The sequence below is a fragment of the Ursus americanus genome, chromosome X, assembly GCF_024610735.1.
Source record: "Ursus americanus isolate L20-20 chromosome X, mUrsAme1.1.p, whole genome shotgun sequence".
In the NCBI taxonomy this organism is placed as follows: domain Eukaryota; kingdom Metazoa; phylum Chordata; class Mammalia; order Carnivora; family Ursidae; genus Ursus; species Ursus americanus.
The window spans coordinates 45,158,219-45,183,278 of NC_142164.1; the positions used below are offsets into that span (position 1 = coordinate 45,158,219).

The 25,060-nt window shown below is 40.4% G+C and overlaps 1 protein-coding gene and 1 non-coding gene across 4 annotated transcripts in view; one reads left to right on the forward strand and one right to left on the reverse strand.

The window, feature by feature from the left end:
• The window catches only part of TRMT2B (tRNA methyltransferase 2B), a 44,111-nt gene that overhangs the window by 12,544 nt on the left and 6,507 nt on the right, over nucleotides 1–25,060 (forward strand). Inside the window, exons 7-12 of one of the 3 annotated variants that reach the window (XM_045803616.2) lie at nucleotides 17,043–17,189; nucleotides 19,593–19,687; nucleotides 20,179–20,393; nucleotides 20,538–20,639; nucleotides 21,438–21,557; nucleotides 21,989–22,088. In XM_045803616.2, the coding sequence (XP_045659572.2) occupies nucleotides 17,043–17,189; nucleotides 19,593–19,687; nucleotides 20,179–20,393; nucleotides 20,538–20,639; nucleotides 21,438–21,557; nucleotides 21,989–22,088 (779 nt within the window). Of the gene's footprint in view, nucleotides 1–17,042; nucleotides 17,190–19,592; nucleotides 19,688–20,167; nucleotides 20,394–20,537; nucleotides 20,640–21,437; nucleotides 21,558–21,988; nucleotides 22,089–25,060 lie in introns of all 3 variants that reach the window. The other 2 variants (XM_087860345.1, XM_087860346.1) reach the window with 2 other exon arrangements.
• LOC123796200 (U6 spliceosomal RNA) lies at nucleotides 11,733–11,836 on the reverse strand. Its single transcript, XR_006780701.1, has one exon. It is a non-coding gene; the product is annotated as a U6 spliceosomal RNA (small nuclear RNA).

A 25,060-nucleotide genomic window follows, 5' to 3' on the forward strand; every position in this document is an offset into this window, starting at 1 on the left:
TTGCTGTCTACTTCCTAGTCTTTCCCATGGGATCTTTTTCTCCTCTCCTTTCTTACTGTAAGTATTGGTATCCCCCAGGACTCTGTCCTTGGCCTTCTTTTCAAGTTCATTAATGGGAGATCGCACCCAGGTAGAGTTGTAGGTGAAATGACCACCTACAGATTGATAACTCCTAAACTCATATTTGCATTCTGGTTCCCTCTTGAGCTTTAGGAGGTGCATTTCTAAAAGGCTACTGAACTTCCTCACTTAGCTGGCCTGCAGAGGTCTTCAGATCAGCGTTGCCCTAGATCAAGATTTCTCAGCTTCTGCACTACTGACGTTTTGGGTTGGATCACTTTTTGTTGTGTGGACCTGTTAGGTGCATTATAGGACGTTAGCAGCATCCCTGGTCTCTACTCACTAGATGCCATTAGTCGATTAGTCGTGACAACCAAAAATGTCTCCAGATGTCTCTTGGGGGGCACAGTTGCCTCCAGTTGAGAAAACTGCCCTAAACCAAATTTATCCTCTTCCCTTTCAGAATATGCTTCTTTTTTCTCACCTTAGTAAATGGTAGCACAGTGTACTAGAAACATGTCATCCTAGACTCCTCTGTCTTGATCCCCACTTTCCTCCTCAGCCATATCTAATCAGTCTCCAAGTCCTGTCAGTTTTCCTTTCTAAAAATACCTTGACTCCACCCTCTTCTATTTCCACCACCATTACCACCACCATCACCAACACTCAATTCCAAGCTACCATCTTCCCTTGCCTAAACTACGATAACTTCCAAACTGGTCTCACTAGTTCCAGCCCCTTACTTTGGTTTATTCTCTATACTGCAGCCAAAGGCGTCCTTAAAATGCAAATAAGATCATACCACACTCTTGCTTAAAATTCTTCAGCATTACCCAATAGTTTTTAGAATAAAGCTTCAATTTGTTATCTTTGCACTGCCAGATCTTTACCAGAAGGTCCCTAGCCTCGTCTTCTGCCACATCCTCACCTGCTTTGCTCTTTCCATTCGTAAGGAACTCAAGTTATCCTGTCAAGCTATCTCACTCCTGCCTGAGGCTGTCCTTTCTCCACAGTGCCCTCAGTCTTCTCCCCTTAGCTTCTACTTACGCTCGAAGATTCATTTCAGGCATTAGATCCAGTAGAAAACCTTATCTGACTCCTCAGTCTGATTAGGGATTCCCCTTTTCTGTACTCTAATCTCCCATTGCTTACCTCCTATTGTTGCGCTCGTTACACCGTATTGCATTGTTGTGCATTGGTGTTTCCCACAGGAGACTGCGGAGGTAGCAGCTGTGGATTATTTAATCTTGTAGCCCAGCACTTAGCATAGATTCATACATATGGCGGGTGCTCATCAAATGTTTGGTGAACCCAGGTTTCTAGCCCTTCCAGCTTCTGTTGGGCAAATTGTTTACCCTCCACATCTATCCAGAGGAATTCTTTCTCCCTGCAAAATTTGTCCTGGGACCTAAAATCCAATCCAATAGGTACTCAAATACAGGCCAGATGCAAATAAAAATAATACCTTCTGTGTAGCCCTAGGTTGCTCTCACTTTTTTAATACCTTCATCTCTCTTTCCCTGTTCCTGGTCGTGACATTCCATTCCATTACGATGATAAGATACCCTAGTTTGCCCTGATTTGAGGTTTTTTAATATCTACTCTTGATTCTTGAGTCAAAATATGAATTTTATAGGAGCTGACAGCTAGAGCACCAAGACCTAAGAATCAGTCTATAAATAAAATACTATCAAAGAAATACAGGTACACAGTTTTAAAAGTCAAATAGTAGTAATAGGTTAGTAAGGAAAAATGATGCTCCTCTGTCCCGCCCTTCTTTGCTCTTGAGTCCTGCTTTCCAGAAACCACAGCATTTATTTTAGCTATTTCTTCTGGTGTTCTGTATTTCTAAATAGTACATTATTCTGATGTATTTTGCTTTATCCAAGTTAGATATTATTTGTTGACTTCCAGTTATGGCATATAAGAATTTCTCTCCCTGGGCACCTGGGTGGCTCAGATGGTTAAGCATCTGCCTTTGGCTAGGGTCATGATCCCAGGGTCCTGGGATTGAGCCCCACATCGGGCTCCCTGCTCAGCAGGGAGTCTGCTTCTTTCTCTCTCTCCCTCTATTGTCCCCCCTGCTTGTGCGCTCTTGCTCTCTCTGTCAAATAAATAAATAAATAAATAAATAAATAAATAAATAAATAAATAAATAAAATCTTTAAAAAATATTTAAAAAAAATTTCTCTCCTTTACTTTGTTTCTCTTCCCAAACTACCCTTCTTCTTCTATTTTTATTGCACAATTCTTGGTTAAATTAATATTTAGTGTTTCTATTGTTATGACTATGTAGATATTCATTCCTGAGCCAAGTACATATACTAAGATTTTGTTTTCCTTTATTGTACAAATTTTCCTTTCATTTTATATTGTGAAAAATTTCAAACATATAAAACTAGAGAATGGTGTAACGAACCCCATATACCCATTCCCCAGGTTCAAAAACTATCAGTATTTGTCCAATCTTACTTCATCTATACTCTCACCCATCCCACATTTCGCCAACCCATTTGGATTAGTTTGAGGCAAATTCCAGACATTATATCATATAAAATGTGAATATTTCAGTGTGAGTTCTAAAAGAACTTAATTTTTTAAACATAGCTTCATGCCATTATTACATCCAGAAATAAACATTTGTCCCATAATATCATCAAATATCCAGTAAATGTTCAGGTTTGACACCTATGTATCATACAAATGGTTCGAGTTTTATGGGTGGTTTGTTCAAATCAGGATTCAAACAAGGTATACACATTGCATTTGATTGACATGTCTCTTCATTCTCTTTTAGTTTGTAAGTACCCTTCCCTCTTAATTTTTTTGTCCTTGCAATTTATTTTTTGAAGTTGGTTTTCCTGTGGAAATTCTTGTTCTGGATTTTGCTGATTGAATTCTCATGATGTTATTTAATGTTCTTCCTCTGTCCCCTGTATTTCCTATAAACTGGTAGATCAAGATGATTAGATTCAGATTTAACTTGAGGTGTGAATATTTTTAACGTGTATATGTCTGATGGGCTCTCTTTCAATGATGTTAAGATTGAACTGTGGATTCAGTGTCATCAGCCTGATCCACTCATTAAAAAACTTCCTGTCAGGTTTTCACCTAATGGTTTTCGTAGTCATTGGTGATCATTGCCTAGTCTATCATGTCTTCGTTTATTAGTTAGGATTCTTCTAAAAATTACTTTTCCTTATAGCTATTTGGTTACCCCATGTACTGATACAGTCAAGACAGGGTAAATTGTTGGTTCACCTTCTTGAAAAGATGATCAGTTAAATTTGTTTGTTTCAGTATCATTATGAAATCATGGATTTTTAAGAAAGATTTTATTTGAGAGAGAGAGTACAAGCTGGGGGGAGGAGCAGAAAGAGAGGGAGAAGCAGACTCCCCATTGAGCAGGGAGCCTGACATGGGGCTCGATCCCAGGACCCTGGGATCATGACCTGATCCAAAAGCAGACACTTAACTGACTGAGCCACCTACATGCCCCAAAATCATGGATTTTTAACATACTTGATATGTTTTAGTCCACTGAATTTACTATTATTTTTTGGTACTCAAATTGTTCCGTTTTTAGCCAGTGGGAACTGCTTTAAGTTGTCTCAGCCCTAGGATGGCCCTAGTAGTTCTGGAATGATAAGGTATTTCTAGTACATCTAGTCTTTTCTTCCTGAGACTGGGAACCAGCCATTTCTTCAAGGAATCCTTGTCTCTTAGTGGGAAATGGTATTTGGAGGCACAGTATGGGTGCTAGAGGTGCTTACTTATACTGGGTTGGTAATACTTCAAGGCCTTTCTTTTTTTTAATTTTTTTTAAAGATTTTATTTATTCATTTGACAGAGATAGAGACAGCCAACGAGAGAGGGAACACAGGCAGGGGGAGTGGGAGAGGAAGAAGCAGGCTCCCAGCGGAGGAGCCTGATGTGGGGCTTGATCCTAGACTCTGGGATCACGACCTGAGCTCAAGGCAGACGCTTAATGAGTGAGCCACCCAGGCACCCCTCAAGGCCTTTCTAGTAGACAGAGCCAAGGAACATTTTTTTAAAGAGAAAATATTAGTTCATAGCGATATATTAAAGTAAAATTTGGAATGACACAACTTTGAAATCCATTGATTTTTATATTTTATCTTTTGTCTTACGATGAAAATTTGAGTCCTGACATTAACATAATTATTTATTCTATTCTATATATCCTTATATATATATGCTACTATATATATATATAGTAATTTCAGAACATGAGTACCAATATTACTACCAACAAGTGATAACTTAGCTCAAGATTTATATCCAGTTCTTTTTGTCACATTATTGTGCCTCTTGAAATACTGCCTCTCTTTGTAGTTAAGCCACTAATTTGGGGTGCCTGGGTTAAATATCCAGCTCTTGATTTCGGCTCAGGTCATGATCTCACAGTCCTGGGATCAAGCCCCGTGTTGGGCTCTGCCCTCAGTGCAGAGTCTTCTTGAGATTCTCTCCCTCTCCCTCTGTTCCCCCCCCCCCGTACTTGTACTCTCTCTCTTTCTCTCTCTAAATGAATAAAATTGTTTTAAAAAAGCCACAGACTTGATACTTGATATACAAGTTCTTTTTTACTTTTTTCATTTTGCTCACTTTCAAATTTTTGGGATTTTTTTTCATTTTGATTAAATTTTGTTTTACAAATTTGTTAAATATTTACATGGGTCCAAGGTCAAATCTACAAAATAAAGGTACCTTTAGAGTGTTCTAGCTTTCATCTCTTTCCCTTCTACCCAATTCCCTCCCTCTTTCTATAGGTAACCAGTTTTGGTTTTGCTTATTTTTTTTTAAAGTAAGCTTTTCTTAGCTAAAAGGTAGCTTAATATGTACCCTATTTTGCACCTGGTTTTTCTCCTAATGATTTTTTAAAGATTTTATTGTTAAGTAATCTCTACACCCCATGTGGGGCTCGAACCCACAATCATGAGATCAAGAGTCGTGCAGTCTATTGACTGAGCCAGCCAGACGCCCCTGCACCTTTTTTTTTTCACATAATATTGCACTTCATTCTTTTTAAAGATTTTATTTTTTTTGTTTGAGAGAGTGAGAGAGAGAGAGAGCATGCCCAAGAGGGGGGAGGGGCAGAGGGAGAGGAGAAGCAGACTCTCTGTTGCTCAGCAGGGAGCCCAATGTGGGGCTCAGTCCAGGGACTCTGGGATCATTACCTGAACCAAAGGCAGATGCTTAACCTGAGCTTAACAAGGTGCCCCTGCACTTCATTTTTTTTTATAGCTGCATAGTCCTATTTGGTGTGATGGATTTTTATAACTTTTTATTGGCATGGATAACTACCTCATTTTTCCATTGGTTTAGTTTCCTATGAACCTATTGCTAATTTTTTCCCCAAGTACTCTTAGAGCTCCGTCAAACATTCATCTGCATTCTCCATATGCTCAACAACTTGAGTTCAGTTTTTTCCCTGAAGACCTTTTTCTTGGAATCTTCCATCCTAGACTCCCAAGACCTTCTGCATGGCTATTATCCCAGGACTCCTTTTGCTGCTCTCCTGTCTTCCTTTTTCTGTTTTACACCCCCACTTGGCTGGAGTACAGCCTCCATTAGCTTCCTGAGGCAGGGTGCCTTAGGAGGTAAAGTTTTACAGTCTTTTCATGTCTATAAATGTCTTTTCTTCCCTGACATATGACTGAAACTTTTTCTAGATTTCTAGATTTGGGTTTGAATAATTTGCCTTTATAAATTTGAAGATACTGTTTTATTGTCATCTGACTGCCAGTGTTGTGTGAGTCTAAATGCTACTTTAAGTCCTGATCCTTTGTAGGTAATTTCGCTCCTCTTTTTCTCTAGACGCTTTTAGGGAATTTCTTTATCTCTGAAACTTCATGACCCAGTGGGCCTTTTTTTTTTTCATTCATTGTGGTGAATACAAATCAGGACTTGTCAATCTGGAAGCGAATACTTGCAGATGTGGGAAACTTTCCTGTATTATTTCTTACCTCCTTTCCCTCATTTTCTATATTTTCTTTATATCTCCAGTTATTTGAATTTAGGACCTCATGGATTGAATCTATAATCTGCTACTCATTCCTTTCCTATTTTCCATCTCTGCCTTTTTGTTTTCCTTTCTGTGAAATTCTCTTGATATAAAAGCTAACATCTTTATTGAAATTTTTTCTACTATCCTTTTTTTTAAAGATTTTATTTATTTATTTGACAGAGAGAGAGACAGCCAGTGAGAGAGGGAACATAAGCAGGGGGAGTGGGAGAGGAAGAAGCAGGCTCCTATTGGAGGAGCCTGATGTGGGGCTCGATCCCAGAACTCCGGGATCACGCCCTGAGCCGAAGGCAAACACTTAATGACTGCACCACCCAGGCGCCCCTTTTTCTACTATCCTACCTTTAATTTTCAAAAGATTTTTCTTGTTCTCTGATCCTTTTGTATAATATCTTGTTCTTTTTTTAGTAATAAAGTAATGTAGTGTGTGTGTGTGTGTGTGTATGCATTTTCTCTGTTCTTTGAATTGTCTCTTCCTTCAGGAGTTTTTTTCCTGTTCTGTCATTGTCTTTCACAATGGAAACTTTAACTAAATAGCTGGTGATACTTGACTATTCATATTTAAGAGTGAGGCAGTTCAGCTTGAGTGGGTTTGTTGATTCTTGGCTTTACCGCTGGTGATTACCTCAGGGTGTCCCCCATATGTTTGTCTCAGGAGATCTTGACTTTGGAGTTATTCAGTTTCTTGAGAGAATTATCTCCAAGTTTCTTGCCTGGCTGCTCGCCCTTTAGAATTGAGGCGTGGAAAAGGGGTGGGATTCCCACCATTTAAAATGCAGATTTACGTGGAATCTTCCTGTTTCCACCCCTCTGTCGCTATAACAGCGCCTGGTATCTCCAAATTCAGAGCCTTTACGGGTTCATTTCCTCCTGAGAAAAAGGTCTGCAGTCTCTTGCTACAGGAAGATGGATGTTCTTGGTAGGATGAGGATGTTTACCAGTTTGGTGTCTAGACTTTCAGTCACACCCTGTTTTTTTTTTTTTTTTAGATTTTATTTATTTATTTGAGAGACAGAGCACAAGCAGAGGGAGGAGCAGAGGGAGAGGGACAAGCAGACTCCATGCTGAACACGAAGTCCCATATAGGGCTCCATCTCAGGACCCTGAGATCATAACCTGAGCCGAAATCAAGAGCCTGAGGCTCGACCCACTGAGCCACCCAGGCGCCCCTCATACCCTCTTTTAAGCCTCGTGCCTTACTTGCACCTTCAGGTTTGAGCCTTCCTATGGATGTATGGAGCAGATAAGCCTCATTTCTCATCAGGTCCCCCTTTGTAGGCAATCCGGATATAGTTTCCTTCATCTTGCTTCAGTTGTCACTTCAGTCTGCTTTCCATCTTCTAAGACTTTAATTTGCTCTTGTCTACTCTATCATTATTTTTGTTCTTCCTTTCATTTATTAATTCAACAAGTACTATTGAGTACCTACAAGTACCGGGCACTACTGTTCTTGGTGCTTAGGATATAATAATGAAGAAAATGTCCCTTCCCTTGTAAAACTTACATTTTAGTCAGGGAGATAAATTTTTAAAATACATAACAAAGTAAATTGTGTGGTATGTTTGAAGGTGATAAGTGTGGCTATGGTCTGAATGTGTCACCCCACATTTCATATGTTGAAATCCTAACACCCAAGGTGATAGTATTAGGAGGTGGAGCCTTTAGGGGGTGATTAGTTCATGAGGGCAGAGCCCTTATGATTAGGATTAGTGCTCTTATGAAAGAGACCCCAGAAGGCTAGCTCGTCCTTTCTTCCATGTGAGGTTACAGTGAAAAGATGGTTGCCAGGGAGGAAACAGATTTTTTTTTATTTTTTTAATTTAAATTCAATTAACTTACAGTGTAATATTAGTTTCAGGTAGAGTTCAGTGATGCAAGAGTCTTACATAACACCCAGTGCTCATTACATCATGTGCTCTCCTTAATGCCCATCACCCAGTTACCCCATCCCCCACCCACCTCCCCTCCAACAACCCTCAGTTTGATTCCTGTGATTAAGAGTCTCTTATGATTTGCCTTCCTTTCTGATTTCATCCTGTTTTATTTTCCCTCCCTTCCCCTATGTTCATCTGTTTTGTTTCTTAAATTCCACATATGAGTGAGATCATATGGTAATTGTCTTTCTCTGACTTATTTCGCTTAGCATAATACCCTCTAGTTCCATCCATGTTGTTTCAGATGGCAAGATTTCAGTTTCTGATGGCTGAATAGTATTCCATTGTATATATACACCACATCTTTATCCATTCATCTGTCAATGGACATCGGCGCTCTTTCCATAGTTTCACTATTGTGGAACACTGCTGCTATAAACATTGAGGCGCAGGTGCCCCTTCAGATCACTACATTTGTATCTTTGAGGTAAATACCCAGTACTGCAATTGCTGGGTCACAGAGTAGCTCTATTTTCAACTTTCTGAGGACCCTCCATTCTGTTTTCCAGAGTAGCTGCACCAGCTTACGTTCCCACCAACGGTGTAAGAGGGTCCCCTTTCTCTGGATCCTCGCCAACATCTGTTGTTTCCTGACTTGTTAATTGTAGCCATTCTGACTGGTGTGAGGTGGTATCTCATTGTGGTTTTGATTTGTATTTCCCTGATGCCAAGTGATGTGGAGTAGTTTTTCATGTGTCTGTTGGCCATTTGTATGTCTTCTCTGGAGAGATGTCTTTTCACGTTTTCTGTCCATTTCTTGATTGGATTCTTTGTTCTTTGGGTGTTGAGTTTAATAAGTTCTTTATAGATTTTGGATACTAGCCCTTTATCTGATAAGACATTTGCAAATATCTTCTCCCGTTCTGTCAGTTGTCTTCTGGTTTTGTTGACTGTTTCCCTTGCTAGGCAAAAGCTTTTTATCTTGGTGATTCCCAGTAGTTCATTTTTGCCTTTGTTTCCCTTGCCTTTGAAGACATGTCTAGCAAGAAGTTGCTGTGGCCGAGGTCAAAGAGGTTGTTGCTGCCTGTGTTCTCCTCTAGGATTTTGATGGATTCCTGTCTCACATTTAGGTCTTTTATTCATTTTGAGTCTATTTTTGTGTATGGTGTAAAGAAATGGTCCAGTTTCATCTGCATGTGTCTTTCCAGTTTTCCCAGCACCATTTGTTGAAGAGACTGTCTTTTTTCATTGGATATTTTTTCCTTCTTTGTGGAAGATTAGTTGACCATAGAGTTGAGGGTCCATTTCTGGGTTCTCTATTCTGTTCCATTGATCTATGTGTCTGTTTTTGTGCCAGTACCATACTGTCTTGATGATTACAGCTTTCTAATGCAGCTTGAAGTCCAGAATTGTGATGCCTCCAGCTTTGGTTTTCTTTTTCAACATTCCTTTGGCTATTCAGGGTCTTTTCTGGTTCCATACAAATTTTGGGGTTATTTATTCCAGCTCTGTGAAAAAAGTTGATGATATTTTGATAGGGATTGCATTGAATGTATAGATTGCTCTAGGTAGCATAGACATTTAAAAATATTTGTTCTTCCAATCTATGAACATGGAATGTTTTTCCGTTTCTTTGTGTCTTCCTCAGTTTCTTTCATGAGTGTTCTATAGTTTTCTGAGTACAGATCCTTTACCTCTTTGGTTAGGTTTATTCCTAGGTATCATGGTTTTTGGTGCAATTGTAAATGGGATTCATTCCTTAATTTCTCTTTCTTCTGTCTCATTGTTAGTGTATAGAAATGCAACTGATTTCTGTGCATTATTATTATTATTATTATTATTAATATCCTGCCACATTTGTGAATTCCTGTATGAGTTCTAGCAATTTTGGGGTGGAGTCTTTTGGGTTTTCCACATAAAGTATCATGTCATCTGCCAAGGGTGAGAGTTTGACTTCTTCTTTGATGATTTGGATGCCTTTTATTTCTTTTGTTGTCTGAGGCTAGGACTTCTAGTACTATGTTGAACAACAGTGGTAAGAGTGGACATCCCTGTCATTTTTCTGACCTTAGGGGAAAAGCTCTCAGTTTTTCCCCATTAAGGATGATATTTGCTGTAGGCTTTTTGTATATGGCTTTTATGATATTGAGGTATGTCCCTCTATCTCTACATTGTGGGGAGTTTTAATCAAGAAAGGTTGCTGTATTTTGTCATCCCTCTATCTCTTTATTGTGGAGAGTTTTAATCAAGAAAGGATGCTGTATTTTGTCAAATGCCTTTTCTGCAACAATTGAGAAGATCATACGGTTCTTGTCCTTTCTTTTATTAATGTGATGTATCACGTTGATTGATTTGCAGATGTTGAACCACCTTGTAGCCCAGGAATAAATCCCACTTGGTCGTGTTGAATAATGTTTTTAATGTACTGTTGGATCCTGTTGACTAGTGTCTTGTTGAGTATTTTAGCATCGATGTTCATCAGGGATGTTGGTCTGTAGTTCTCCTTTTTGATGGGGTCTTTTTCTAGTTTTGGGATCAGGGTAATACTGGCCTCACAGAACGGGTTTGGAAGTTTTCCTTCCATTTCTATTTTCTGAAACAGCTTCAGAAGAATAGGTATTAATTCTTCTTTGAATGTTTGGTAGAATTCCCCTTGGAAGCCATCTGGCCCTGGGCTCTTGTTTGTTGGGAGATGTTTGATTACTGCTTCAATTTCCTTGCTGGTTATGGGGCTTTTCAGGTTTTCTGTTTCTTCCTGTTTCAGTTTTGATAGTTTATACATTTCTAGGAATGCATCCATTTCTTCCAGATTGCTTAATTTGTTGGCATATAGTTGCTCATGATATATGTTCTTAAGATTGTTTATATTTCTTCAGTGTTGCTTGTGATCTCTCTTCTCTCATTCATGATTTTATTGATTTGGGTCCTTTCTCTTTTCTTTTTGATAAGTCTGGTCAGGGGTTTATCGATCTTATTAATTCTTTCAAAGAACTAGCTTCTAGTTTTGTTGATCTGTTCTACTGTTCTTTTGGTTTCTATTTCATTGATTTCTGCTCTAATCTTTATTAATTCTCTTTTCCTGGGTTTAGGCTTTATTTGCTGTTCTTTTTCTAGCTTCTTTAGGTTTAAGGTTAGGTTGTGTGTTTGAGACCTTTCTTGTTTCTTGAAAAAGACTTGTATTGCTATGTACATCCCTCTTAGGACTGCCTTTGCTGACTCCTTAAAGTTTTGAACAGTTGTGCTTTCATTTTCATTTGTTTCCATGAATTTTTAAAGTTCTTTAATTTCCTGGTTGATCCATTCATTCTTTAGCAGGATGCTCTTTAACCTCCATGCATTTGAGTTCTTTCCAAATTTACTCTTGTGATTGAGTTCCGGTTTCAAAGCATTGTGGTTTGGAAATATGCAGGGAATGAGAGGAAACAAATTCTTGTAAGTCACTGAATATGCCAGTGTCTTGATCTTGGACTTCCCAGCCTCCAGAACTGTGAGACATAAATTTCTGTTTATAAGCCACCCAGTTTGCAGTATTTTTGTTATAGGGGCCCAACCAGATTAAGACAAATGCCATGGGAAAAGTACAGCAGAATCAGGAGGATAAGAAATTCTAGGATTGGGGGAAGCATGGGTTGTAATTTTGTTGTTGTTGTTCTAGAACTTAAAAATATTAAGTTTATTTAGAGAAGAGGTAGGGAGTTAAATCATGATTCTACAAGTAACAAATTTTGTCAGTGTTTATCCTTTGAGGTGATAAAAATATGGAATGTTTCATGAATTTGTATGTCCTTCTTGCCCAGGGGCCACGCTAATCTCAGTATCATTCCAATCTTGGTATGTGTGCTCCCGAAGTGAGCATGGGTTGTAATTTTAAATGGGGTTAAGGTAAGGTTAATGAAGAAGATAGTATTTGAATAAAGCACTGACTCTCAGCTGGGGGGAAGTTTTGCCTTGCATCGGACATTTGGCAACGTCTGGAGACATTTTTGGTTGTTATCAGTGGGGGATCATTGGGCAGTGCTAGTGGGGTCTAGTGGATAGAGGCCAGAGATGCTGTTAAACATCCTCCAGCACATGGGGCAGGTCCCCACAACAACGAATTAGATAGCCCAAAACATCAGTAGTGCTGCGGTTGAGAAACCTTGCATTTATTTATTTATTTATTTATTTATTTATTTATTTATTTATTTATTTATTTTAAGATTTTATTTATTTATTCGACAGAGATAGAGACAGCCAGCGAGAGAGGGAACACAAGCAGGGGGAGTGGGAGAGGAAGAAGCAGGCTCATAGCGGAGGAGCCCGATGTGGGGCTCGATCTCATAACACCGGGATCGTGCCCGGAGCCGAAGGCAGACGCTTAACCGCTGTGCCACCCAGGTGCCCCTGAGAAACCTTGCATTTAAAACTTAGAGGCAGTGAGGGTGTCGGCTATGTAGAGGTCTGAGGGAGGAGCTTTCTAGGAAAAGAGAAAACCCATCCGAAGATGGGAATGTGGTAGGCTTTTTAGAGGAACTGAAAGTAGGCCCAGAAGTGTAGGACATGGGGTAAGATGGTGAATGGGGGCAAGGTTATGTAGTGCCTTGGAGGTCATTGTAGGGACTTTGGCTTTTATTCTGAGCCACTGGAGGTTTTGATGGGGGGAGTGTCATGATATGATTTGGGTTTCACAGAATCACTCCGGCTGTTGTATTGTGTATGGATTGTTGGAGGGAAGGATAGAAGCAAGGAGAGACCAGTGGGGAGGCTGTTGCAGTAATCCAAGCGAGAGATGATATAGAGCAGTGATAGTAGCGGTGGAGATGGATATATGTTGAATAGCATAACAAGGAGGTCATCGGTGACCTTAACGTGAACCATTTTGGTGGAGTGGTGGGGACCTGATTCTAGCGGGCGAATAGAAGGAGAGGAGTGGGAGGCAGTGAATATATACAGTTCTTTTGAGTTTTTCTACAAAGAGGAACGACGAAATGTAACAGTGGCTGGTAGAGAAAGTGGGGTCAGGAAGTTCCCTTTCTTTCTTAAAGGTGGGAGAGTAAGAGCATGCTTATATGTTTATGGGAATGTTCCATTAGCAAGGCAGGAAAATGTTGGTGCAGGAGAAAGAGAAGGGAGAATTGGTGGAGTAATGAGCTTAAATAAGTTTGTGTCTTTTTTTCCCTTTATTTCATTTTAGGAGGATTTCTTTCAGAGAGAGAGAGACAGAACGCGAGAGCGCATGTGTGCATGCAGGGGCAGGGAGGGGCCGAGGGAGAGGGAGAGAGAGAATCTTAAGCAGGCTCCATGCCCAACGCAGAGCCCAATGAGTGTCTCAATCACACGACCCTGAGATCATGACCTGAGCCAAAATCAAAAGTTGGATGCTTAACTGACTGGGCCATGCAGGCACCCCCATTTTAGTAGGATTTTTATGATGAATATTCTGTTATTTTAACCAGAAGGTCCTTTCACTCTTCATACTTAGGCATTGCCATATGGGAATAGGTGTTTCAGCCTCCATTTTATAATTGAAGAAACCAAGTCTCAGTTCATACAGTGGAGGAGCTGTATTTCATATCTATTTACCATTATCTTTCAGGTCAGAATCAGTTTTTCAATTTCCCATCCTTGCAGGACCCCAGTGACCTTTGAATCTTGCTTCCAGAAAACATTGCTTTCCAACCAGCCAGTAGCCAACAATTGAACCGGTCTTTTTAAAAATCACCAACCTCAAAATTTGAAAAATATGTCCAGTGTAGTTAAGCATATCTTATATTGCATGTATGTGACAGTATAGCAAAAGTGATTAAGTGCAGCCTTAGTTGATTTTACCCTCTCAGGCAGCACTGTTTTTTGGTATAACTTCCCCTTCCATGCATAATTCGGGGTTTGTTTGAAAATACAGTGGAACTAGAACACATGTATTATAAAAATGAAAAGACCTAGTAAATCAACAGTGTGTCCTGTTGTGGTAGCCACTGGCTTATGTTTGAAAAGTTTAGCTTTAAGGATTTTTGCTATCCCAACAACTAAATCAGGATTGCATCTGACTTGTACTTACAGGGAGGAAATGAAGCATTCAGCTAAGCCATGGTGTAGTTGGTACCTGGCTATATGAAGAAATATAGAAATGATGGGTTTATATCAGGAAGTTATAAATAAGAGTGGAATCATAGCAACCTAGTGCTATGTTAGGAATTGCTTCCAGGAGGAATTCACAGAAATAGACGATTATTGAATTTCATACTGTGTATTGTACTTCATACTGTGTATAGAATAAATTGAGACTCTACATAGAAACACCTTTCCTATTCAGTCATTCATACTTTCTTTCAATAATAATTATTGAGCACCTATTATGTGCCAGACTAAGGATACAACTGTAAGCCTTCATGGAGCTTAGTGTTTGAAATACAATGGATAATATTCCTCTGTGAGGTTGCAGGTCAGGCTTCATGTTTCTTTTATCACTGCGTTAGTTTGCAAGAGCTGCCATAACAAAATGCCAGAGACTGGGCAGCTTAAACAACAGAAATTTATTTCCTCAAAGTCTGGAGGCTAGAAGTCTAAGATTAGGGTGTCAGCAGGTTTGGTTTCTTCTGGGCTTCTCACCTTGCCTTGCAGATGGCCACTTTCTTACTATGTCTTTACATAGCCTTTTCTCTGTACACACCTGCATCCCTGGTGTCTTTCTGTGTGTCCAAATTTCCTCTTCATGTAAGGACAACAGATTAGATTAGGGTCCATTCTAACTACCTCATTTTAACTTAATCACCTCTTTATTTTTTTAAAAGATTTTATTTATTTGTTTACTTGAGAGAGAGTGAGAGAGCACATGCAGGGGGAGCAGCAGGCAAGGGGAGAAGGAGAAGCAGACTCCCCGCTGAGCAGAAAGCCTGATGTGGGGTTCCATCCCAGGACCCTGGGATCATGACTTGAGCCAAAAGCAGACACTTCAACGACTGAGCCACCCAGGCGCCCCTTAATCACCTCTTTAAAGGCCCTGTTTCCAAATATAGTCGCATCGTGAGGTGTTCGAGGTTAGGACTTCAACATGTGAATTTTAGGGGGGACACATTTCAGCCATAACCCTCTACTCTTTGGACCCCCAAAATTCATGTTCTTCTTTCATGCAAAATACATTCACCCCTTCCTAGCAGCCCCCAATTTTTTAAACTCTATACCCATCATGGGGCTTGAACTCATGACCCCAAGATCAAGAGTCATATGCGAGCCAGGCTCCCCTAGCAGCCCCAAATTTTTAACCCATTCCAACATCAACCCTAAATCCCAGGCCTTATCTGAATATCATCTAAATCAAGTGTGGATGAGACTCAAGGTATAATTCATCTTAAGGCAAAAATCTTCAGGGGTGCCTGGGTGGCTCAGTCAGTTAAGTGTCTGCCTTTGGCTCAGGTCATGATCTCAGGGTCCTGGGATCGAGCCCCTCGTTGGGCTGCCTGCTCAGTGGGGAGCCGGCTTCTCCTCCTCCCTCTGCCCCCTCCACCCCTGCTCATGCTCTTTCTCTCTCTGAAATAAAATCTTTAAAAAATCTTCAGCTGTGAACCTGTGAAACCATACAAGTTATCTGCTTCCAAAGTATGTGGGACAGAAAATAGGGTGGACATTCCCTTCCAAAAGGGAGAAATTGGAAAGAAGAGAGCAAGTTTGAAACCTAGCAGGGCAAATTCCATTCGATTTTAAGGCTCAGGAATTACCGTCTTTGGCTTGATGCTCTGTCCTTTGGCCCACTGGTGTGGCAGGCTCATGCTTCAGACCCTGGACATGGGCAGTTTGGCCCACTGAAACTGAGGCTACAGCCTTGCCTTCCTGGGGCCTGTCTCCTCTGGGCCTATAGTGGCAGCTGCAGCCCTGATTGCCTTGGGGTCATTCTTCTCTTTTTGTTAATCTGTTGGCAGTCAGATAAGTCTATTGTCCTGTCCTGTGGAATCCCAGAAGTCTGATAGCCTGCGTTCATTATATCTTGTCTCTGTTCCCTTTAGTCAAAGCTGGCAGTGTTTCTGTTGATAAAACTTCATCTCTATTCCTGGCTTCTGCTGAGATGCCTGATTGATCGGTGAGACACACCTGTCACCTCTTTATCAAAGGATTGTCCAGCCATAACCTTGGTTTGCCTCCTGAACATGCTTTCATATTACATGGATAAGCTGAGATTTTTCTAAATCTTCAAGTTCTGGCTCCTTGTTGCTTAACAATTCCTTCTTCAATGGATCTTTCTCTTCTCCATACATTTTACAATGAGCAGCAAGCAGAAACCAGGCCACACCTTCAACACTGCTCAGAAATCTCCTTAGCTAAATATCCAGGTTCAGCACTTAGAATTTTTACCTTCCACTGAACACTAGGATACCATTCATCCTAGTTCTGTTTTACTTTATAAAAATCAACTTTTGACCGATTTCCAATAGCATGCTCCTCATTTCTTTCTGAGATCTCACCAGAATCATCTCTAATACCCATATTCCTACCTTGTCTCTTCAAGGCAATCTAGGCTTTTTCTAGCATGCACCTCAAAACGCTTCCAGTCTTTGCCCATTCCCAGTTTTAAAGCCACTTCCGTATTTTTAGGTATTTGTTATAGCAGCATGCCACTTTTTGGTACCAAAATCTGTTTCAGTCTGCTAGGTACATAAGAAAGTACCACAGACTGTGTGGCTTAAATGACAGAAATGTATTTTCTTACAGTTCTGAAAGCTAGAAGTCCTAGATAGATGTTGGCAAGTTTGCTTTCTTCCGAGACCTGCCTCCTTGGCTTGTAGGTGGCCATCCTCTGTGTCTTCACGTGATCTTTCCTCTGTATGGGCATCCCCGATGTCTCTGTGTGTGTCCCAATTTTCTCTTTCTTATAAGAACAGCAGTCAGTTTTACAAGGGCCTCGTTTTAGTTTAATCACTTCTTTAAAGACTTTATCTCCAAATATGGTCACATTCTGAGGTACTTGAGGGTAGGGCTTCAACATATGCATGGGGCTGGATGCAGTTTAGCCCATAATAATCACTCGGCATGAATAATCAGCTGCGGAACTTGTTAGATTTATTTGCATAACAATATTGCTTTCTTCCTAGTACTATGAAGTATTCCTTCGACAGTCCCCAATGGAGCCCTGCCTTCTGTTTCATGAAGGTGGGTACTGGCGTGAGCTCATAGTCCGCACCAATAGCCGAGGGCACACAATGGCCATCATCACTTTCCATCCCCAGGAATTAAGACAGGTGAGACTCACAGAATGATAAGGGGCAGCTTCTGTAGCAGCCCTTATTTTCAGTATCCTGCAGTTGATTTTGGAAGTTTCAGGGAGATAGCAGAAACTACGCATCCACGGAATATTTGTGTGGGTGGGGAAGAGGGGCCAGGGGTGAGGAGGAGGCGATAGTGAGGATACTCTAACCACGCTGCTGGCATAATCCAACCACAGAGACTGAGGTGAGCTTACCAAGTTAATTATCATGTGAGGACTCCCAAGTATTTTCACAAGAACTTTGCCCATGGAAGTTGGTAGGTAACTCTACTGACTCTAAAAGCCAATTCAGTAGAGAGGAGAATGTAGTCAGAATTTCATAACTCAAATAATACTTTACATTTATAATTCACTTAGGGCTTTGAAACGTTAAAATATTCCTATACTTAATGTGATCGTCTCAACCCACCTGTAAAGTAGGTGAGAGAAAGGAAAGAATTGTCATCCTCATTTCAGATGAGCAAATGGAGACATAGAAGTACCCCAGGTTGAAGAGCCAGTAAATAGCCAAGCTAGGTCTTGAACCCATGTCATTGATTCCTGACCTTTTTTTGGTAATTAAAAAAATTGAGTATAGTTGACACACAATTCCTGTGGCCTTTTATTTTTATGTATGTATGTATGTATTTAAAGAGATAAAACTATTAATACCAAAGTAGATTCTAAGGCAGCAGGTATTACTAGAGATAAAAAAAGAAGACTTAATAAAGGTAGAAGGTTCACTTTAAAAGGAAAATACAACAAGTTAAAACTACATACACCTAATAACTGATAGAACTACAGGAAAATACACAATGCTACTTTAGTGGGAGATGCAATAAATAATGGTGAGCCTAGACAATGATAACATACATTAGTAAGTTTAATCTACATATGGCAAAAAAACCTTTTATTCATTCATTCATTTATTCATTCATTCATTTTAATTCCAGTGTAGTTAACATACAGTGTTATATTAAGCTCAGGTGTACAATATAGTGATTCAGCAATTCCATACATCACCCAGTGCTCATCACGACAAGTGCACTCCTTAATCCCCATCACCTATTTCACCCATCCCCCCACCCACCTCCTGTCTGGTAACCATCGGATTGTTCTCTATAGTTAAGAGTGTTTTCTTGGTTTGTGTCTCTCTCTCCCTCTTTTTTCCCTTTGCTTATTTGTTTTTTTTTTCTTAAATGCCACATATGAGTCAAATCGTATGGTATTTGTCTTTCTCCGACTGATTTATTTCACTTAGCATTTATACTGTCTAGCTCCATCCATGTTGTTGCATGGCAAGATTTCATTCTTTTCTTATGGCTGAATAGTATGCCATTGTATATATATACACCACTTCTTCTTTATCCATTCATCTATTGATGGACACTTGGGCTGCTTCCATAATTTGGCTATTGTAAATAATGCTGCTGTAAACATCAGGGTGCACATATCCCTTTGAATTAGTGTTCTTGAATTAAAAAATGGGCGGAAGACATGAACAGATATATCTCCAAAGAAGACATACAGATGGCTAGCAAACACATGAAAAAATGCTCAACATTACTCATCATCAGGGAAATGCAAGTGAAAACCACTAGGAGATATCACCTCATACCTTCCAGAATGGCTAAAATCAAAAATATAAGAAACAACAAGTGTTGGCAAGAATGTGGAGAAAAGGTAACGCTTCTGCACTGTTGGTAGGAATGCAAACTGGTATGGCCAGTGTGGAAAACAGTATGGAGGTTCCTCAAAAAGTTAAAAATAGAACTGCCCTATGATCCAGTAATCGCACTACTGGGTATTTATCCCCAAAATACAATTCTTGGCCTTTTAACTCTAGAGCTCCAGCATAGTTTATTCTGATATAACCTGTGTCAAGCTAATGTTTAGGCTCTCTGCAGTGATGTGAGAATTTTAAAATGTTCTGATCATTCCCTTCCATGCCCTCTTTCTTTTCTTTGAGGACACGTCGTTGAGGTGGTGTTTGGGTGGGTGGTTGGGATATTTGAAGTGGAGAAGTATAAAGGGAATTGAAAAGTTATTGCTTCTTCATAATGAGGCAAAAGCTTAGTTTAGCTCCTTGTTTACAATAGGAATAACTTTCACACTTTCTTTAGAAAACTATTATGGAGGCTCAAACTAGAGAAAGCACCATGTCTATTGTATAGGATTTGCCAAAAGCTGATAAGCAAAGCAGTACTTCTACTGAGATGTGAAAATAGTGTATTTTTTGTCATATAGAATATTGCTTTATGTTCAGTATTATTTATAATAGGATTTGAGAAATGTGCCTTCTTGTCTGACTACCGCAGGGCTGATTATTGTAGAGCTTGGAGAGAAAATTTGTCAGAGATGAGTCTTCGCTTGACTTCTGATTTTGTGATCTGGGCAGGAGGAGCTCAGTGTTCAGAAGGAGGCTGTAAAGAAGTTTTTCACCAGTGGGCCAGGAGCAGTCTGTGACTTGACATCACTTTACTTCCAGGAGAGGTAAACCTGGGGTAGCCGGACAGCGAGGAGGAGGCTGATGGCTTGCCATATTCTGAGTTGTGGCTTGCTGAGGCCGGGCCGCTGGCTACAGAGGAACTGGGCTAAGTGATACCAGCCCTTGTACACCAGCCAGGTCTGGGAACCCAGGCCGGATTTAGAGGGTGTCTGCATATACCTCCATCCCCTGAGACGGAGGGCCATGCCATGGAGGCTGTGTCTCCTAGCTGAGATGCTGCCCACCCCCCAAACCACTAGAGATAGAGTGGTCTGCTATTACAAAATGCTTTTTTAAAAATTCTTTTCCAGGGGCGCCTGGGTGGCTCAGTCGGTTAAGCGTCTGCCTTCGGCTCATGATCCCAGGGTCCTGGGATCCAGCCACACATCCAGTTCTCTGCTCAGTGGGGAGTCTTCTTGTCCCTCTCCCTCTGCCCCCTGCTTGTGCTGTCTCTCTCAAATGAATAAATAACATCTTTAAAAAAGTTCTTTTCCAGCACTATGGTGCGTTGCAGCCACCAGCAGTCCCCCTATCAGCTCCTATTTGGGGAACCCCACCTCTATGAAGATCTCCTGGGCTTGAAGATCCGCATCTCTCCAGATGCCTTTTTCCAGATTAACACTGCTGGTGCAGAGGTGCTGTACCGGACAGTGGGGGAGCTGAGCGGAGTGAACTCTAACACCATCCTCCTTGATATCTGCTGTGGAACTGGCAAGTGGCAGCCCAGGGCAGACTCTGCATGCTGCTTGGCTTCCATCTACCCAGCAGCCAGGGCCCGGGTGGGGAGGCGATGGTGGTGGTGCGGGCATACCATCATTGGTTGAAAATCCTCCTCTTGTCCTGTTACTTCCTCAGGTGTGATTGGTCTGTCTCTGGCTCAGTATGCCTCCCAGGTCCTTGGGATTGAGTTGGTGGAGCAGGCAGTGCAGGACGCCAGGTGGACTGCAGCCTTCAATGGTAACTGCTCACATTCTGGAGACAGAATGCAGAGCTGCAGTTGTTTCTGTGCTGTGAAAAGGGTTGTGTGGGAAGGGCCATCGACCATATCCATGATCCATGGAGAGTGGGGGAGGGTGTCTCGGAGTGACTAGAGTTGGGTCCTGATGGTTTTCTGAAAGGGGTCCCAATAGCTAATCTCCCCCTCGCCTTTTTTTTTTTTTTTAATCCGGGAGAAGAGCCTGAGGCAATGAACAGGCCTAGATGATAGGAAGAGAACTTGGCAAAACTTTGGATAATATAGACATTGGACTCATGAGGCATTCTAACATAATACAGTAGATTTCAAACAATTGTTAACAACAGAACCTTTTCTTTGAACAAAATTGTTCACCAAACGATGGTACAGAACAGATCTCCTTGTTCCCTCTACCCTACCTCTAGAAGACTCTTGAGGCTCTGAAAATCTCTAATATAGCAGAAAGAGCACTCGAGTAAAAGTCAAGGTTTTCTTCCTGGTATAGGTACTTTATGTGCTATGTGTCACTAAGTTTTAAAATAATATGTTCTAGTATCTCAAGCTGAAAGGCCTACTGAGATATTGCAAAGGAAAGTGTGTTGGCACCAATGAGGCTGCTCCAAAAGCATTCCTTTCCTTGTTACTCAGAGGTATGCCAGATCCACAGGAAGGATGGCAGAGCCCCGGCTCCTGTACGTTTCTGTAAAGTTGAAGGTCTCCGCCACCCCCCAGCACCCCCACCCTTCCCTCACTACTGGGCTTGAGTTTTGAATTCTGTCCTGTGGGCCTCTCTTCTGCAGGCATCACCAACTGTGAATTCCACAGTGGTCGAGCAGAGAAGATATTATCACAGCTGCTAAAGTCAAAGGAAGATGGACAGTTCATTGTTGCTGTGGTGAACCCAGCCCGGGCGGGATTGCGTAAGAATGGACAGCTTTTCTGTTAACAGAGCTAGTTGGATGTTCTGATGTCCACCATCTTTAGTTCCTTACTCCCATACAGTGCTAAGGGGGCTCCCAGTGGGCTGGCTCTGAACCTACTTCTTTATTCCTAACCAATCCTGCGTGCTAGCCAGTTGGTAGTGTCTGATAACCCAGACCATGACAATTTAATTATATTAATAGCGGGGTGCCTGGGTGACTCAAGCAGTTAAGCGTCTGCCTTCAGCTCAGGTCATGATCCCAGGGTCCTGGGATGGAGCCCCACATAGGGCTCCCTGTTCAGCAGGGAACCTGCTTCTCCCTCTGCCCCTCCCCCCCACTCATGTGCTCTCTCTTTCTCAAATAAATAAAATCTTTAAAGCAAAAAAACAAAAATAATATTATTAATAGCAATGTGTTTCTTCCTACAGACTATCAGGTGGTTCAAGCCATTCGAAACTGCAGGGCTATCCGCACACTGATTTTTGTTTCCTGCAAGCCCCATGGTGAAACCACAAGGAACATCATTGAGTGAGTCTTGACTTCTTTTTTTTATGTATTTTTTATTGTTTTTAAAGATTTTGTTTATTGAGAGAGAGAGAGAGAAAGCATGAGAAGGGGGGACAGACAGAGAAGAGGGAGAAGCAGACACCCCACTGAGCAGGGACTCTTACATGGGGCTCAATCCCAGGACCCTGGGATCACAACCTGAGCCAAAGGCAGCCGCTTAACCAACTGAGCCACCCAGGTGCCCCGACTGACTTCTTTTTAAAATTATTTTTCTTCATTATCAAAGGAATCCTTACTGTATAAATTTAGAAAACAGAGTAATACAAAGAGACAGAAAAAAGTCATTATACTACATCAACAGTTAGTTATAGGGCCAGGTCTCGAGTAAGGCAAGTAAAACAACTCAGTTTGGGTGCAAAACTTAGTAAGAGAGTGCAGAAAATCTCAGTAATTAAGATACATTATTCTGCATCATTTTCAAAAATCAAAATTAGTCCCAAGAAATCCATGATGAAAAACACTTTAAGATCTTTTTTAAAAAAGCAAGATCCACTCCTGTGCTTGCTAAACCCTGTCTCACTCACCTTACTATAATTCTGGTCCTGATTCCAATAAAACTTTATTTCAAAAAGCAGGGAACCAGTCTGCAGGTTATTTCCAATTTGATTTTCCAAAATATTACATTAAAATATTATTTGTCTTGATTACTGAGTTTTTTTTGTCAACCTCTTAAATTTTGTACCCAAGGTGAATGCCTCTTTCTTCACTCCAGTTCTGGTCCTGATCAATTCTTCTGAATTTTGAAAAGTTTTCTTCCTTCTCTCTGTCTCTCTCTTCCTCCCTCCCTCTCCCTTTTATATAAGCAATACAATTTGTAATATTTGAACAACATAAGTGGGTATGAAGTACAGGTGATATACCTGGATGAAATAAGTGAGAATTAAAAGTAAATGAATTGAGCTCTCAAGTCAGTGATCTAGAAAAAAATACTAAGCCTAAAGGAAACTGAAGGGAAAAATTAGTAGTGTTAGACAAAATCCAGAAATGAATGAACTGCCAACAAAAAACCCCTGTAGACTTGACAAATAAGCTAGAAGATGTTATTAGGAGAAAATAAAATAGATAAATCTAATCAAGAATATAAAGGAGGGGCACCTGGGTGGCACAGCGGTTAAGCGTCTGCCTTCGGCTCAGGGCGTGATCCCGGCATTATGGGATCGAGCCCCACATCAGGCTCCTCTGCTATGAGCCTGCTTCTTCCTCTCCCACTCCCCCTGCTCGTGTTCCCTCTCTCGCTGGCTGTCTCTATCTCTGTCAAATCAATAAATAAAATCTTTAAAAAAAAAGAATATAAAGGAATAAAACATAAAAATATAAAGTCCTAAATAAGAAAAAGCATAACTACAACTATGAGGAAATTTTTAAAAATTATAAGAAAGTACTTCGTACAACTCCCTCACAATACATTTGAAAACCTAGATGGGCAATTTTCTGGGGAAATGAAAATGGATAATATTAATTGCAGAGGAGGTAGGTAAACCTACACAGACCAGTAACCATGGAAAACAATTGAGAAAGTTGTCAAAGAGCTTCTACCCAAAATAAAAGCATGAAGCCCATGTGTTTTCACAGTCTTATTTCCTTGTCTATGCTTGCACATTTACCTTTTCCAGTTGTCCTTTAAGTTTTGTTATACTGTTTAAAAATGTTTTTGAGTATATGATAAAGGTGGCACCTCACACCAATAGGAAGAAGATGGACTATTCAATAAATGGTGATGGACAACTGGGTAGCCACGGTGAAAAAAAACGTTGGATCTGTATCTCACACTGTATATACCAGGATAAATTACAAAGGAGTCAGATTGAAATGTAAAAAGGGGAAACCATAAATGTACCCCACAAAATCACTCAATTTCTTTATAATCCTTGAGTGCAGAAGCCCTTTCTAACTATGACAATTCAATAGCCATATACTAAAAGGTAGTTAAGTTTGCTGACATAAAAAATAACTTCTCCCTTTGTTACACCATACACAGACATGAATTCAAAATGATTATAGAACTAAATGTAAGATTTGAAACATAGGAATAAATTTTTGTAACCCTGAGTTAGGCAAAGCTTTCTTAGATATGACATCAAAAACCCAAGCAACAACAATAACAACAAAAAATACAGGTATCAAATATGTGTGTGTGTATAATTGGACATCATCAAAGTTAAAAAAAACTTTCGTTTTTTTTTTAAACTTTGTTTTTTTGTTAAAAAAATTTTCTTTTTTTGTTAAAAAAACTTTATCAAGAAAGTGAAAAGACAACTCATAGAATGGGAGAAAATATTTGCAAATCATTTATCTAATAAGGGACAGGTATCCAAAAGCCAGACACAAAGGGCCACATCTTCTATGATTCCATTTGTAGGAAATGTCCAGACTAGGCAGATCTCAAGAGACAGAAAGTAGTTTTATGGTTGCCTAAGGCTGAGGGTTGGAGGGTTGCAGAGAAATGGGGAGTGAGGGCTAAGGAGTGTGTGATACCTTCTTGGGTTAATGAAAATATTCCAAAATTGATTGCTCTGATAGACACACAACTCTTTGAGTATACTGAAAACCACTGAACAGTATAAATGAGTGAGCTGTATGGTATGTGAATTATATCTCAATGAAACCATTAAAAAATCAGTAACTTACATGATAAAAAGCACCAAAATCAAAGATGGGAGACAATATACAAACTGGAAAAATATTTGTAGTTTAAATCATAAAGATTTTTTTCCTTAATTTATAACAAACTCCTAGAGATTGATTTAAAAAAAAAGTGACATCTGACAAAGGGTTAGTATCTGAAATGTATAAAGAACTTATCTGGGATGCCTGGGTGGCTCAGTCAGTTGGGCGGCTGCCTTCGGCTCAGGTCATGATCCTGGGGTCCTGGGATAGAGTCCGATGTCGGGCTCCTTGCTCAGTGGGGAGCCTGCTTCTCCCATTTTGTCTGC